Source organism: Parasteatoda tepidariorum, chromosome 7 (genome assembly GCF_982258835.1).
Source record: "Parasteatoda tepidariorum strain Cologne lab strain chromosome 7, Ptep-v5.0, whole genome shotgun sequence".
Classification (NCBI taxonomy): domain Eukaryota; kingdom Metazoa; phylum Arthropoda; class Arachnida; order Araneae; family Theridiidae; genus Parasteatoda; species Parasteatoda tepidariorum.
Genome location: NC_141761.1, coordinates 74,472,452 through 74,489,312, shown reverse-complemented (window position 1 = coordinate 74,489,312; position 16,861 = coordinate 74,472,452). Strand labels below are relative to the sequence as shown.

Genomic DNA, 16,861 nt, shown 5'->3' with positions numbered 1-16,861 from the left:
ATATATATATATATATATATATATATATATATATATATATATATATATATATATATATATATATATATATATATATATATATATATATATATATATATATATATATATATATATATATATATATATATATATATATATATACGGAGGGAGAGAGAAAAAAAATTGTATTCAAACTATTAACCGAAAAAGAAAAACAGTTTCTTAAATGTTTTCACTTAATACAATTAAACAACCAGAATTTCATCGCCCCAACTAAGTCCACCTAAAAAAGTAATTTAGTTCCTTGTAGTTGTGAACATACAGGGTGTTTATAAAATCCCGAACCCATTTTGATGTTTAATAACTCATAAAATAATAAAGATAGATTAAAATTAATAACATAAATGGTTAGATAGACTCAAAAAGTTTCATGACCCTCGTCAATGAAATTTCACGTGTGCCCCCTTCGTCGCACGGAGAATATCAAATCGATAGTCAATTTCACGCCAGGTAGCGACAAGCATGTCGGCATTTACAGAGGCTATTGCGTCTGTAATTCTGGCTTTTAGGTCCTCAATGTTCGACACGATCCTCCTGTAAACATTGTCTTTTATAAATCTCCAAAGAAAGAAGTCCAGCGGTGTTATATCAGGTAATCTAGGTGGCCAAGGAATTGGACCTCCTCGCCCAATCCATCTTCCTGGAAAATGTTCATTCAAAGAACAACGAAAGATGATAACCCAATGAGGTGGTGCAACATATTGTTGCAAAAAGACATGTCGCTGAAGTTCTTCTAGTTGTGGAAATACGAAGTTTTGCAGCATGTCTAAGTATACGACTGGTGAGATCCTCTTTTCTGTAAAAGAAAGGCCCAATGACTCGGTCGTGCATTTGTCCACACCACACATTAACCTTTGTGGAATCCCTTTGTGTCTCAGGGTATTCATGGGGGTTTTCAGATCCCCATATGCGCACATTAGAGAGATTAACAATGCCAGAAACATGAATGGATGCTTCGTCGGAGAACATTATGTGCTTCAGAAAATCAGCAGCATCTTCTATCATTCCTACCATATCTGTTGCAAACGCCATCCTCCTAGGCCTATCGTCCTGATCACCTGATATAACGCTGCTGGACTTTTTTCTTTGGGGATTTATGAAGGACAATGTTTACAGGAGGATCGTGTGGAACATTGAGGACCTAAAAGCCAGAATTACAACCGCAATAGCCTCTGTGAATGCCGACATGCTTGCCGCTACCTGGCGTGAAATTGACTATCGACTTGATATTCTCTGTGCGACGAAGGGAGCACGCGTAGAAGTTCATTGACAAGGGTCATGAAACTTTTTGAGTCTATCTAACCATATATGTTATTAATTTTAATATATCTTAATTTTATAAGTTATTAAACATCAAAATGGGTCCGGGACTTTATAAACACCCTGTATTATAGCCGAGAGAGCTAATGTCTCAGTCTCATGACCAACAGAAAGGGGTACAAATCCCAGCGTTAACTTCACAGTATTTTCTCCCTTCCCTTTAACACAGGAAGAGTTTTTAATGTCCTGTTCTCCCCAATTTGTGCCCTTTCTCATGCTCATTACATAAGGAAAAGTCTAACTTCCATGATCAATTAAGTGTCTTTTTTATGGTTTTGGAAACATGCTAGTTGTAAATGGTTAGAAAACTGTATAGTTTTGTTTTCGTGGACTACTTAGTCTCTTACACCTTATAAGAACAATTATACTGAAATACGTTTTAATTAATATCCTTTATCTTTTTAAAAATCAATCAGTATTTTGACCCCACAATTTGTTTCAAGCATCTTATGTTCTATTTTTTCGTTTTAACTTCTTTTTCTAAAATATATTCACTATATTTATTACACTGACTAGTACATAATAATAGTTATAAATATTGCAAGAAACATCAAACATTTTAGCTTCATACTCGTATCTGAAATTGAATCGTATTTAGACATTTCTAAACAAGTAATAATTTTCCCCTGTTCCAAATACAAATATATTTGCTATTGTCATGTTTATTCAACAAACTATCATTGAATATAACTTAAGCGTGATACTATATTTTTGTTTTCCAAATATTCTTTGCCCGAAGCTTTGAATAAAACTAATTCAAACTTTATAGTTTAATTTTTAAAATATTTATATCATAATTTTTGGATCAAATGCTGCGACAAGTATTTTCCATTTATCTTTAATTTTTATTAGTTCACTGGGGAAAAAAGTATGTTGAAGAATATCAATGTGAATACTGTAGTTTATGTTCAAAACTACCCGTTCAATACTATCAGGTATAATTTATAATTAATTGTGTTTCTGCCTCTTTCAAATGAATGCAATACATATATTTAATTAGAAGACAGGTATTGACAGGAAAGTATATTTTATGTTTTGAAACATTGTTACAAATTGTTATGTAGTGACTGAAGACTACGTTACGTTTAAAAGTGATTATACTTATACAAATTAAAAACAAAAATAAATTTAAAATCAGTTAGTATTAGGAAACAATACCTGAAATATGAACAAATTATTCTTCAGAATGTTTTACTACTGAAGAAGTTTTCAAACTGTAATCTCATGGCATACATTTCAAAGTAAATCATACAATATCACTAGGAAAATGAATTTATCACATTAAAAATGTATGAAGCAAACGTCTCCAAAGAAAAAATTATTGGAATTCAACTTTTTCTAAAAACATTATCTATCTAACTTTTGTTTTACAACTAATAGAACGAAGAATAAAATATAGAAATAAAATTGTATTATTAATTTAAAAACAGCTATTGCGTAAGTCATTACGTTTTTTGAGTTTGTATGTAATTAAATATAAATACGGCAAAAAAATTGTTCTGACAGCACTTACAATTCAAACAAAGCTTGTTACAAAATAAACAATGTTACCTTGATGTTTACAAGTTACTTTTTAAAGGAATGTTTTGAATCAATTATACATGCAAGCTCTTCTCGAAATTAGTTTAAAATAAATTAATAAGGAAATCAATAAAAATACTTCATATAATATTTTTTAACTTAACTTTTAAAAAAAAGTTTCATAAAATAAACAAAATGCAATTTATTGAAACATCTCTAAAACGAAAATAAACAAGCAAATTCTTTTATAAAAATTTTCATTTTTCATATTGCAATTTTCAATTATTTATTTTTTTACTAATTATAACAAAAAATAAAATGTTAAATTTAACAAACTGTGTTCCAACTTTGAACAAATTTGTTTTCTCTTGAGACGCTGTTGTAGATTACTAAAATTATTTTCTTATAAGAGAAAAAAATAAACAAAACAATGCATTCACAAATCAGTTTATCTAAATATTTTTTTTTTACAGTTTGTGATTATTTTATTAGAGTTATCATAGTACTATTATTACATAGTACGTTATCATAGTATATCAATCAAAATGTACTATTCAGGATGAATAATACTAACGCATGCATTTTATAAATTAATCTATGATAGATGTTAGCTAGGGAGTAGATTTCAATTGTGTACTGACAAGGGAAGTATGGCCAAAGCTATGAGAATATTGTAAAATTTATCGTGTTTCTGGCTCCATGAAAAAATTAAAAAGTTCGGTAATTTTTAATGAATTGCTTTGGTAATGATTTTGGAATGTGCAATAATGTGCAATAAGTTTTAATGTGCAATAAATTTGGTAAATGCAGTAAAGTTTGGTAATTATAGCATAATACCTTAGAGTATGTCATAAAAACAATTTATTCGGCTAAATTTACTTTTCAGTTTTATATTTATTGCTTAAATTGTGACAATAAGAACTATAGTTTTGAAAACAAGAATTCCTGGAAATTCTATTAAATTTGGTAATTTTCTCGTTTGTATGGTAAACACGAATGGAAAAATTACCAAATGAATGGTTAAAGTACCGTATATTTTCGTTTCATTAGCTATAATTTTTTTTCTGAAATGTCATTACCGTTCAGCATGGTAATTTTGCCAGAATCATTTTTAACTATTTAATAGTATCTATTAAATAGGATACTATTATTGACACTATTTAATAGGTACTACTAATTTAGTAGCTTCTACTGACAAATGTAATTTTCATCACTCAGATCATTTTTCGTTACTTTAATTGTATATTTGTGCATGTTTTTCTATTTCTGTAAAAAAAGAAGAAAAAAAACTTACTAATTTTTCGATTTTCAGAGAAATTTTGATAAATTCAACTTAATCCCGCTAAAAATTTTAATTTGGAAGGATTTAGAAAGAAAATTTAACTTTAGTAAAACGGCTAGAGCAAATTTGACCTTGTCATATTTTATGGATGTGTAATTCAAAAAATAATCTACTGAATGTGTTGAGTATTTCTGAAATTTTATAATTTGAAAGAATTTAAGTACATATTTTATCATTCTTGTGTCCCATCTTTCATACTTCTAACATACCTTTCATATTTTTAAAAGGCCTTAGACATTCTGGTAGGTATATCGTAATCTCAGGTAGTTTCGGGTGTATGGTACCCTTTGATATGTTTAGGGAACTCAAGCGTCATTGAAATAGAAACTAGAATATAGAAACTTGACTAAAAACTAGAGAATTTCAACATATCTATAATAAGTATTGATAGAGGAACGGAAAATGAACTCAATTTTCTGAGAAATTAATATATATGTATAGTTGAAAAGTAGTGCTCTGTTTAATCAAAAAATGATTTTGGTCAAAATTTTGCAAATTAAGTCTTATAAATTTAAAATTATTTTACTTTAAAGTTTCTAAAAATAATTTACTTTTGTTTGTTCTCCAATTGTTTACAAAGTTATAGCAGTTTTTATGCAAGATGATAACAGTGGATAGACAAACAATTTCAAGTTCTTAAATACGTTTATCTAAAAATCAGATTTTTTTCACATTTTACACCACCTTAAACACAATATCTCATATTGTTTTTAAAATAATTGTCTGCAATTTTTAATCAGTGTTTATGATTATAGCACACGTATTTTGAATTACATACTAAGAGAAAAAATAGAATTTCTTCTTTTATGCATTTTTTTTCGCGAAGAGAAGTGTGAAAATCTTTAAAAATTTACATTTTTAACTACATTGATCCCTAACTCAGTAGTATATGCACTTGCTTTTAAGGTAATAGTTCAAAACACAGTTTATACCCTTCTAAATAAAATCCTCAAAGAATTTTTTGTTTTAGGCGATAGAATTTCTTAAGAGTGTTTAGCGTATATGCAAAAAGTGCCTTGTTTTCTCCTAATGATGGCCACATAAAAAATAATTTTATGCTAGTTTTTTAAGTTTTTAAACACAAAAAAACAAATAAACTATTTTTTTTTTAAAAATTTCAGATGAATATTTAAAATAAAAGTTATTGAAAGTTGTCGGATACCTTAATAAAATCGAATAAAATAACATGGAACTTTGATGATCCAGTCTATAATATATTATTATTAAATTAATTATGATTATATAAGATTTTGGATGTCTAATTGATCTGCACACAAATAATCTGATGGAAGGACCAAACTTACCTCCTTCAATCTTTCTAGGTATACAGCCAAGTTTGGTCCTTCAAATGTTAATAAATTCGAAATAAAAAAAAGTATATGTAAAAGGCACTTAGATTTTCTCGATGAACTAGCAATTTTCCTTGCAGTGAAATTTGTTCAGCTTCAAAGTTATAACTTATACACAAGACTTCTTTCTTTGCATATTCGAAAAAAGAGTTATGCATATTGTGAAAACTAGTTTAAAAATTTGTCGTCCCGAACAAATAGTAAGCCTGAGAAACTATTATATCTAAGAATATCAATATCGTAATTCTATGGCTCAGGAGATGGAGCATTCACCTTCCAATGAGGTGAACCGAGTTCGAATCCCAGCGACGGCTGCTCGATACGAATTCCGCATAAGGCTTGAGCCGACCACAGTGCTAGATGGATCATGGGTTAGATTGCTTTTGAAGTCAGACTAACCATGGGTGATTTTCGTGGATTTTATCACCGTAACGCAAATACAGGTTAGTGCCATCAAAATGTCCACCACGGAGGAAAATTTCTCCCAATACTAGATCAAGGAGTTCTCTTGTCTTCTGGATTGGGTACAAAATTACAAGGCTACGGAGTTGAACATTAGTAGTCGTAAACTCAAAAAACTGGATCGGCTGTTCAATGATGGTTATTAAATAAAATATCGTAATTCTAGAATCCTTTCATAAAATTAATTTAGAGCTGAACTCTAGAAATTTAGCTCATAAATCTTAACCAATTAATTGTTTTTCTTATGACTGGGGTGAAGGCCTGCTGATGAAACTACAAAGAAAGGTAATTTGAAGATGTGTGATAACTGGAAAGGGATCATTTTGTTAAATGCAGGTGGCAAAATTTTCACTAGAATAATGATGGAAAGAATGAAAAATGCAATTGACTAACGGCTGTGAACCGGAGCAAGCAGGTATCAGAACTAATGCATCATGCTTCGACCACAATGCGCCATTAAGGATTATAGTCGAACAATCTATTGAATGACAATCAACTATATACATAAATTCGCTTGGTTTTGAAAAGGCTTTCTACAGTTTACACTCTGAAAGCTGTTGAAGTGCTATGGAATTCCCGAATGATTTGTAAACATAATCAGAAATATGTATAAAAATTACAACATACGAGTTATCTATACGGGGCAACAATCAAAATAATTCAATACTTGATTAAGGTGTTAGACATGATTGTATACTTTCTCACAAAATCTTATTAATTGCTATTGACTTGATTATGAAGAGAGTATCCAAGAATAAAAAGGGAATAAGATGGAACATTGCTGAATATCTTTCTGATTTTGATTTTGCAAACGACTTATGTTTACTGACCAACATCCTTTAATACACGTAAACAAACAATTTAAACGCAGAGGCAAAGAAAATGTGGCTTATTTTCAACCAAAATAAAACTATAATTTTGAAAATTATTCTTAAATAATTAAATAACATATCCTTAGAAAATCATAAACTAGAGGAGGTAAGCAGTTTTACATATCTTGAAGCTATAATTAGCAATAAAGAAGGAACATATGAAGATATACTAAATGGATTAAACAAAACCCCAAACAGCTACGCTTTTCTTAATAAATTCTAGAAAAACAAAAACATAACAAATTCAACTAAATATGGAATCTTCAATACTAATGTTGAATCTGTCTCACTATATGGAACTGTGACATGGCACTTCAATAAAAATGGCATGAAAAAGCCTCAAATATTCATTAACAATTGTTTATACTACGCACAGGATGCGTAGTATAAACGCAGGAAAAATACTACGCACAGGATGATTGCAAGCGAATTGAAAAAAATAGAAAAAAACATGGAGAGACACAAACTAATTGACCACAAATAGAGTGAGATGAAAAGCTATGAAGGAAGTAAATTTTAGTTTGAAATAGCATGAATTTTTGTTAGCTATGAAAAGCATATTTTAGTTTTCACTGTCTTACCTTCACTGAACGAGAGAAAACTTTAATTTTTTTTAATTTAACTTAAAACTTTAATTTAACTTTAAATTTTGCTAATAACCGACATTTAACCTAATGCAAAATCTTGAAATGACTTTAATTTTGAAATTTACTTTAATTTTTATATTCGAGAATATGCCTGTCACGCATACGCTATGTTAAAGTAGAAGGCAAAATTGGAAATTACTCTCAAGCGGAAATATTTCCAAAATTCGAGGGTTTTTTTACCTTTTTACATGCTTCTTTTTAACGTAGAGCACAAAATTTGTTCTGTTTAATTAAATATTAGTTCCAAAACTACGTGAATGCAAACAGGAATAGTAATATATATGTCAAGAAGAAAAAGTTAACAACATCGATAATATTTTATGTTTAGAAGAACAAGCCATAAGAAGATAGTAAAACGCTTTGAAATATATGAGGAGGCTATCAATCTTTTATCCTTTCTTTCAATCAAAAAAAAACTGGTTTTGTTAATTATATTTGAAATGAGATGGGGGGGGGGAGTGAAACATTTCTTGAAAACATCAAACAAAAACAAGCATCGTTTAAAAGATTTTTTCTAAATTAAAACACCATTCACTGCGAAAGGCAAAGTAACGTAGAAAAAAGTCTATCATATATCTTATAAATTGCAACTGTACAATTAATTTAATTATAAGAACAAGGTTATAAATACAGTTTCTTTTAAGATTTTTTTCCAAATTTATAAGGCTCTTTATTCATTTTCATGCCGTCAAACCTTATTCTTTTTGTGAAATGTGCGTACGAAAAAAATATGCAAATCGAAGGTTTTGTTTGAAAAAGAACGCTTTCCCTAGCAAACAGAGCAAATGGGCTGTTCTTTACATTCCGTTACAAGAAAATATTCTGAACTACAATATATATATATATATACAAATAATATTTCATGAAAAGTAATGTAATTGTATAAATATAAAATTGAATTTTATAACAGTATTTGCTCACTACATAACGCTTAAAGCAACTGTGCGTGGATGAGCTTTCATTTTAATTTCCAGACAATTACCATCCATTATATGCTAATAATCGGTAAAGCTATTTTATAGGTAGTATCAATTCGAATGGACAAACGACAAACTAAACGAACGGTGTATAATAGAGACGGCAATATTACGAGGCATAACATTTTCGTAAGCCATACTTCAAAAATGAAAGAGATTATATATTTATGTAAATGCTTAAAAAAATTAAAACCATTAAATAACTAAGATTTCATTAAATTTAAATTTATTATAAGCTGTCGAAAAATTTTGAAAAAAATTGTTAAATAACAATTTTTTTATTGTTATTTTACCATATTCAAGCAAAGCAGTAAAATAATCAAAAATAATATTGTATTCGAAATGTTAACTATGAGAAAAACCGTTTATTAACTGTTTTTACCTAATACGGTTAAACAAACAGAATTTTATCGTACTACCTGTAATCAAATAATATAGACACTTAGTTCCTTGTAGTTGGGTACATATTATAGCTGAGAGGGCTAATCCGTTAATTTTATGAGTGACAGAACGGGGTTTGAATCCCAGGGTTGATACTACCAGAGTTTCCAATGTCCTGCACTCCCCAGCTTGTAACCGTGGGCTATTAGAATACGATACTCTCATTCACGCATAGATGAGAGCCCTATAAAGCTAATAAACTATCTCAATGTCCAGTTAAATTTTGTTTTTACGCTTTTGAAACCATGTTAGGGGTAAATGGTTGAAAAACAAAAAGTCGTATAGTTTTGTTTTTTCAGTTTTGTACAACCATCTTAGTTGTAAACTGTTCCAAAACCGTAAAGGTCGAAAGTGTTTTTACCGTAAATTGTACGGTTAATCTGATGGACATACTGCGGCCTTTTAGTTTACCATAATAAGAAAATTCAAATGTATTCAAATATATATATATATATATTATTTATTTTCCACAAACTATCATTGATTGAAGGGATTTAAACAAGTATCAAAAATGAATTCTTTAAAATTTAAAAAAAGACATGAATCAGCGTTAACGATTTGAATTTATTGTCATTTTTATTTTCAATTATTTTTAAAATTAAACATAAAATTTTTTTAATAAGATAAAAAAATTGATTACGCTATCTTTTATCATGTAGTCAATTAAAAATTAATTTTTGCCTTAACTTACTGAATTAAATCTCCAAACTTTCAATCTTTGAAATAAACTTTCTATTGATTGAAAAAAACTTTCTAAGTTTTTTCAATCTTTATACTCTTATTTATTATCAATAAGTATTTTTTTAAGCATTAAATGATCTTAAACGCCTTTGTTTTTTTTTTCACAATTTTTAACAGCTTCCAAATGTGTAAAAATAGTTACAGGTTAAAAATTAAAATTTACCTGCATCTCCTAAAGACGGTGTTGCTAATGCAAACGCAACAAGAGTTCCACAAAGTAGAAACTTAATAAAGTCGCTGAAAATTTTTTTCTTCAGTTTTTTTCCAAATTTCACAGTTGTTTTATTTTTGGTCGTCATCGTTATAGAATGAACTTTTCATCAGAAACAAAACAAACAATGCATCTCTTAAAATTTCATGGTTTTTGGAAAGTTTTTCAACATTCTTCTTTTCGCTAAATAAATTTCACTGATATACCAAAGCCACTAGAAACTTTCGTAATACCGGTGTCGACGAGTTGCGCTCGGAACTCAAAGAGGACAGTTTCACTGCGCGACTTCCGAGCTTAAGGGGGAAACTCTAAAGACCGGTACTTGGCATGCTATGCTTAAGGTGTGCTGTGGGGGTGGCTATCTACATAGCGCATGCGCATTTTTGAAGTCCATCACGTTTTCTCACCGATGTTGTGTTTTTGTCTGCCGGTGCCTCTCATAGACGCCAAACTTATGAAATTTTTGTAGAATCTTATTGCTGTAGGCTGGATGAAGAAAAAAAAAAGAGAAAAAAAAACCCTTTTCGTTGAAATATTGTACTTTAAACTTAGACTTTTCTTATTTTATATTCATTAAAATAAATCAATAACCGAACTTATTGATTTTTATTTATGTATTTATTATTTATTTATCCTAATTTGAGTCCTTTTGTAATTCTTTATACATAATTATCTTTATCGTCTGGCACCAAACTGTCAAATTTCTTTTTACTTGAAATTATTTTTAAAAGCAAATAAAAAAAAACAATTTTAGTTTTTATGCAATATTTATATTTACACTTAGGCATTGATGTAAAACGTATAATAAAACTATTCTATCATTTTTGTATTTCTTTGTCATTTAAAATTATTATTATTATTGCTGATTTACAGTAAAAACAGATAGAGTAAAAAATGTTTATCCAAAATATTTGCATAAAGTGCTTAGATTACATATTCATACAATAGTATTTTTGTTATCAAAATATAAACATTTATATTTAAAAAAATATTTTAGTCTACTCTTATGTACGAAAAAGCAATTATTCCAAATTTTTAAAATTATGAGTTGCATTCAATTTCAGAAATTTTTGAATATTTCTTACATTCTTAATTAATTTAAAATTGATTACAAATTTACACCAATGCAACTTTTTTCATAGAACAAAACACTTTAAGTTTATTACTAATATGGCAAGTTTCAGCTGAAAACACAGTTGTGTTCTCTTCTTGTTAAAAGAGAGATAAAAAAAAATACACCATCCAAGCATATGAAATTTTAGACATTTCATCATATCTATTTCTATTAAAGTAAAAAAAACATGTAGAATATTTACTGGGTAAGTAATAAGGTAAATTAAAACTGTGTCTATAGACCCTAAAACGCACACTAGCAGTTCTAATGTAATTCTCAACTTTCCAATGGTTACGTTTAAAAGATTTTATTATTATTTAACAATAGGTTAGGTTGTTTTCGTAGTTGTTTAAGGGCAAATCTTTATTGAAAATTCTCGGTACTTAAATGGTTCAACTTACATAAGTAAGCAATCTCAAAAAATCCCTCTCGGAAGAAAAACATAAATTCTTTCTTAATAAAGTAAAGATCTTCGGAAAATATTACTTTTATTTTAACTTCTGTAATTTCGACGTTTTTAATGACGTTCATTCTTCGTTGGGATCAGAAAAGTGAAGAATTAATGAATCCATAAGCAACCATGCACAAAACAGTATGCTACAACCCTAAATAATAACAATACTTAAAATAATTCCAAGTAATTTTACTATTTTTTGATGTCTTTCCCAATGTTTTTTTTTCTTAAATAATCAAGAGAAACACGTTTTTAGAAGTTTGATGTCGAAATAAAATCTACTACACTAGGCATTAAGCGGCAACAAAAATGGTGCTGTTTGTTATTAATATCGACAAACACAGATAGTTTAGAACTATCACAATCAAGCAAATTATCTATATATTATTTAAAAAAAACTAGTTGATTCGATTATCGTTGCTTTTTCATTACTTAAAACTATTAAAGCACGTAAAACTATTAACATTTAGACGTTATCCCACGTTCATTTTTCTTCAAACCACATAGCATAACCCTTCATAAATAAATAATTCTTAATTAATTTGTAATTATTTCAGCTCACTTTATGTTAACTGAGCTATAAACTGTGAAACATAATTGATGACTACTTTTATATATTAGAAAAAAAAACTTTTTTATTAAATTTTAATCATAACTATGCTTTAAAAAAACTATCTTAAAAAAACTCATTGTTTCAAATGCCCCCTACCAAACAAGCTTATATAAATTATTGACTGAAATTCAGGATCATTCACTAACATTTCTCCCGATTTTCCAATTTTAGAACGATAGTTCAAACAAATTATAGAAAAGAGACACAGACATACAATGGAAAACTCTTAATGTTCTATTATGCACTAGCTGAGTACTGGAATCGTTTTGATTAACCAATGAAAACTAGCGCAAAACTTACAGGCTTATGCAGACAAAATTAATAAATATTAAATAATTTTTTATTTTATTTGTTTATTACTACTTGTCCCATCCTGCTGACCTTAAGTCACTGGATTAAACAAAAACTGTTTTTAGAAATCCAGCTAACAAAATTATTCAGGTTGAACTCAGGTTGAAAAGAATAACGTGTTTTTCAGTGATTTAAAAATAAAGAACAGTCAGTACATGTTTATGCGAAACTAATATTCTTAGTTCTCAACAAAAATAAACCTTGTCCAGCATCTTTTGGCAACTAAAATGCTGCTTAGTTGCGACTACCTAATAGAAGTTAAAGTTTATCACAATTAACCAGTCTTCTGCATTAAATTTGTTCGTTAATTACATTTTTGTTATTTCAATTACTGTTGATTTGGAATTAATTAGTTTGATACAATACTTTTGAAAAATGTTACTAGAAATATAATATACTTGTTTTAAACAACTTTAGGAATGCTAATATGGTGATGTAGCCCTCATGTGCTATTTACGTTTATCCATTAGCTTACTTTACTTAACATTTAAAAAATAATTATTTCTTTAATAACGTGTAATAATCATTAGTCTTGATAGAACAGAGATTCAAAATGGCAAATAGCAATGATGATATTCTTAAAACATATGAAAAATCAGACTCGTCTACAGTTTAATTTGCAAAAATGTGTAATGTTAAACGTATTGAAATAAATTTTTGAATGCCCTCCATACGAGCTAAAATCACCCACACCGCTATTTCACTTTCAAGACGATTGCATAAATTGTTCCACAATTATACATGACACACGGGTAGACAAACACTCGCACACACATTTATTTCCTCCATTATCATAGACCAGCTGAATACCCGTTCTTTGTTCTGGTTAAAATATAAGTAAATAATTCAAAAATTGGTATTAATCAACACCGACCAACCATAGACAAAATTGAAATACTTAAACCACCACAATTAATTTCAATTCAAGTAATATGAATGATTTCATAATTATTTGACGTCCTTAAAACTTACTTTAAGTTTTCAGATTGAGTAAAATACATTTTTAGAAGTTCAAGACCCCATAATAATGATTAACTATGATCAGTGTCGTTTAGCACTGAAATGATGGTATAGAATTGACTATTTAAATAACGCTATGGTAAAATAACTATTATTTGTGTATTAGAAAGTTTCTCTTTTTTATACAAAAACATAGGCTATAAAACATTTTAATCGTTAAATTAGTGTAAATGTTTTAGAAAAACAACCTTATATGAAGGCAAGAAAATAATTATTTTTAAACAAGCGATAGCATGAAAAAATTTTTAAAATGTATTTTCCAACAGGAATACTGTGTAAAAATATTTAAATATCTAATTTGTATTAATTTGAAGATTTTTATTATAATTTAATTCGGCCTGTAGATATTTATTGTTGATAATTAATAGTATAGCCTTATTAATTTTTTTCAGTAAAGCATCGTTTAATAATTATTTTTCTCAAAAAAGAAATTTTTTTTGAAAAATAAATATTTAAAAAAAACTCTTTATATTTGAGCAATATTTATAAAAAAATGCATTACTTGTTCAATATTCCATGATTTGTAAAGATCAAAGTTTTGCAAATTTTAAAAGATATTTTTTAAAAAAAAAGACAAATTTTAAGAAAAAATAAAATTGTTATGTTTTAACTCAAAACATTTAAGCAATTATGTTTTAAACTAATAATATATATATTTGATAAAATTTATTTGTCAACAATGCTTTAAAAATATTTTTAAACTTTATGATGAAAAACGAATATCATTTTTTGCTCCTATTTGAACTATCTACTTTTAATTTCATAAATCTAAAATTTGAACGAAATAAATAATTACGAATAAGCAAGAATTTAATAATACAGTTTATTTAAAATTTATAAATCATAAAATATTTGCTCAAAATCATTTTATATTTGTTTAAAATTAAAAATTTTTATCATTTAAATTGCGTCGCATGAAATGTTTATAGCTCTTACAATAAATTATGGGAATTATAATAAATTGGTTCAGAAACATACAATAAATGCATATCATTTAAGCCACACGCGTTCATAACATAAGTAATATAACTCAACTTTCATACTTTCAATTGCAAAATTAGTAAAACTGATTTTCATTTACTATGCATAATTTTGAAAGGAAATTTCCAATCTTAGTTATGTAACATAATTTTTGGTTCATTTTGCTTTAAACAACTAAAAATTAATAAATCGTTTGATAATAAGTTTGTTATTATTGAAAAATAATATTTCTTTGATAAAAATTTAAATCATTATAGGAGAGGGCAATTTGCTTAGTCGAATTTAAATTCAATGCACAAAATGCAAAAATTCTGCTGCTTAGCGCGTTTTCTGATGAATAATATAAAAGGAAATTTAATGTGGAAAGGAAATGGGGACAGTTATATATTTTTTAAAAAAAAACTAAAGAACAAATGATTTTCAAACTTTATTCTATTATTTCGTTTCGAGAATCACTACATACATAATTATCTTCGTCAATTTATAGTTCTAATGAAATTTTGTTCTTCTATGTATGCTATTTATAAAACTTGGTTGATAAACTTCAATTTGATTACCAAAAATGCAAAACGTTATGCATATTAGCGCGTTTTCTGATGGATAATATAAAAGGAAATTTAATGTAGAACGAAAATGAGGACTTCTAAAGATTTGTTTTTTAAAAAAAACTAAAATAAAAAACAAATGATTTTCAAACTTTATTTCATTTTTTCGTTTCCGTAATCACTACATACATAATTATCTTCGTCAATTTATAGTTCTAATGAAATTTTGTTCTTTTATGTATGCTATTTATAAAACTTGGTTGATAAACTTCAATTTGATTACCAAACTACAAAAAGTTATGCATATTAGCGCGTTTTCTAATGAATAATATAAAAGGAAATTTAATGTAGTAAGAAAATGGGGATTGTTAAAGAGTTTTTTTTTTTTTTTTTTTTTAAACTAAAATAAAGAACAAATCTTTTTCAAACTTTATTTTTTCGTTTCGGAAATCACTATATACATAATTATCTTCGTCAATTTACAGTTCTAATGAAATTTTGTTCTTTTATGTGTGCAATTTAGAAAACGTGGTTGATAAACTTCAATTTGATAACCAAAATGCAAAACGTTATGCATATTAGCGCGTTTTCTGATGAATAATATAAAAGGAAATTTAATGTAGAAAGAAAATGGGGACTTTTAAAGATTTGTTTTTTTAAAAAAACTAAAATAAAAAACAAATGATTTTCAAACTTTATATTTTTCTTGCTTCGAAAATGACTACATACATAACCAACTTCGCCAATTTATAGTTCCAAGAACTTTTGTTCTTTTGTGTATGTCATTTAAAAAGCTTCAATGATACGAAAATAATTTCTTTTTTTTTGCGTAAAAAAATGACTTAAATCCCTTGATAATAGAAATCAATGATTTTATTTTTTGCCTTTGTTGTTACGAAGTCCTAAATCAACCACTTTCCTTCTCTTAAAGCGATTCTCCTTTTGCAACTTTCCCCAAAAGCTCTCGAAATTTTGAGATAATGAACTTCTTGTTAAAAAGAAATCGAATTGCTTCGATAAAATACTTGGTTTACGAGGCAGAATCTGAATATATGTAGAATCATTCGAATTATAGCACAGTAAACTAGATTAAAAATGTCAGCAAAAGCATTCTTATATATCTTTTTAAGAATTTTATATCTCAATTAAACGCTTAATTTATGGTTTTAATAATTTATATTAAAATAATCAGCAATAGTTTATGATATATTAATAAATAGAGTAAATCAGATTTAAAAAAAAGTCGCAAGTATCCTTAGATATTTAATATTTTAAATTTAAACAAAACACGGAATTTATGATTTTTATAGTCCATATTAAATTAATCCATCATAATTGTTAAGTAAAAATAGTTATGCGATTGAATCAAAAAATATATATAATAACATATATATATATAAAAAAATATATATATATAATAAAGCAATATAATAACATTGACTACATTTAGTAATGACTATATGAATTATTGCTTAATACTCTAAATTGGAAATATCAACAAAAGAATTTCCTCTCAAATATTTTTATATATTAAATTTCATAAGAAATATTAAATATATGCATTGTTTAGTGAAGTCAATATTAAATTGATCTATAATAGTTAATGAGGTATTAGTAAAACTTGAATTATAAATTCGGCGTCTGAATCAGAATGTTAGTAAACTATTTTAAATTATAACTCCATATTTAAGAATTCAAAAGTTAACTGAAATCATTTCACCGTAGACCCTTCTTTTAATGTTTTAAATTTCAAAAAACAGTAAAACTATGCATTTTATAGTAAATCGTTAAATGATCTAGAATAATTTTTTTTTTAAAAATTGATTATTAAAATGTTACTTTAATATTAATCATTTCTGTA

General features: G+C 27.3%; 1 protein-coding gene across 1 annotated transcript in view; it reads right to left on the bottom strand.

Moving 5' to 3' along the window:
* Positions 1-10,256, bottom strand: part of LOC107453725 (lachesin) — a 282,317-nt gene extending 272,061 nt beyond the window's left edge. The window contains exon 1 of the mRNA XM_071183280.2: positions 9,875-10,256. Within this exon, the coding sequence (XP_071039381.2) occupies positions 9,875-10,010 (136 nt within the window). The 5' untranslated portion in view covers positions 10,011-10,256. The remainder of the gene's footprint in view (positions 1-9,874) is intronic.
* Between the last annotated feature and the right edge of the window lie 6,605 nt (positions 10,257-16,861).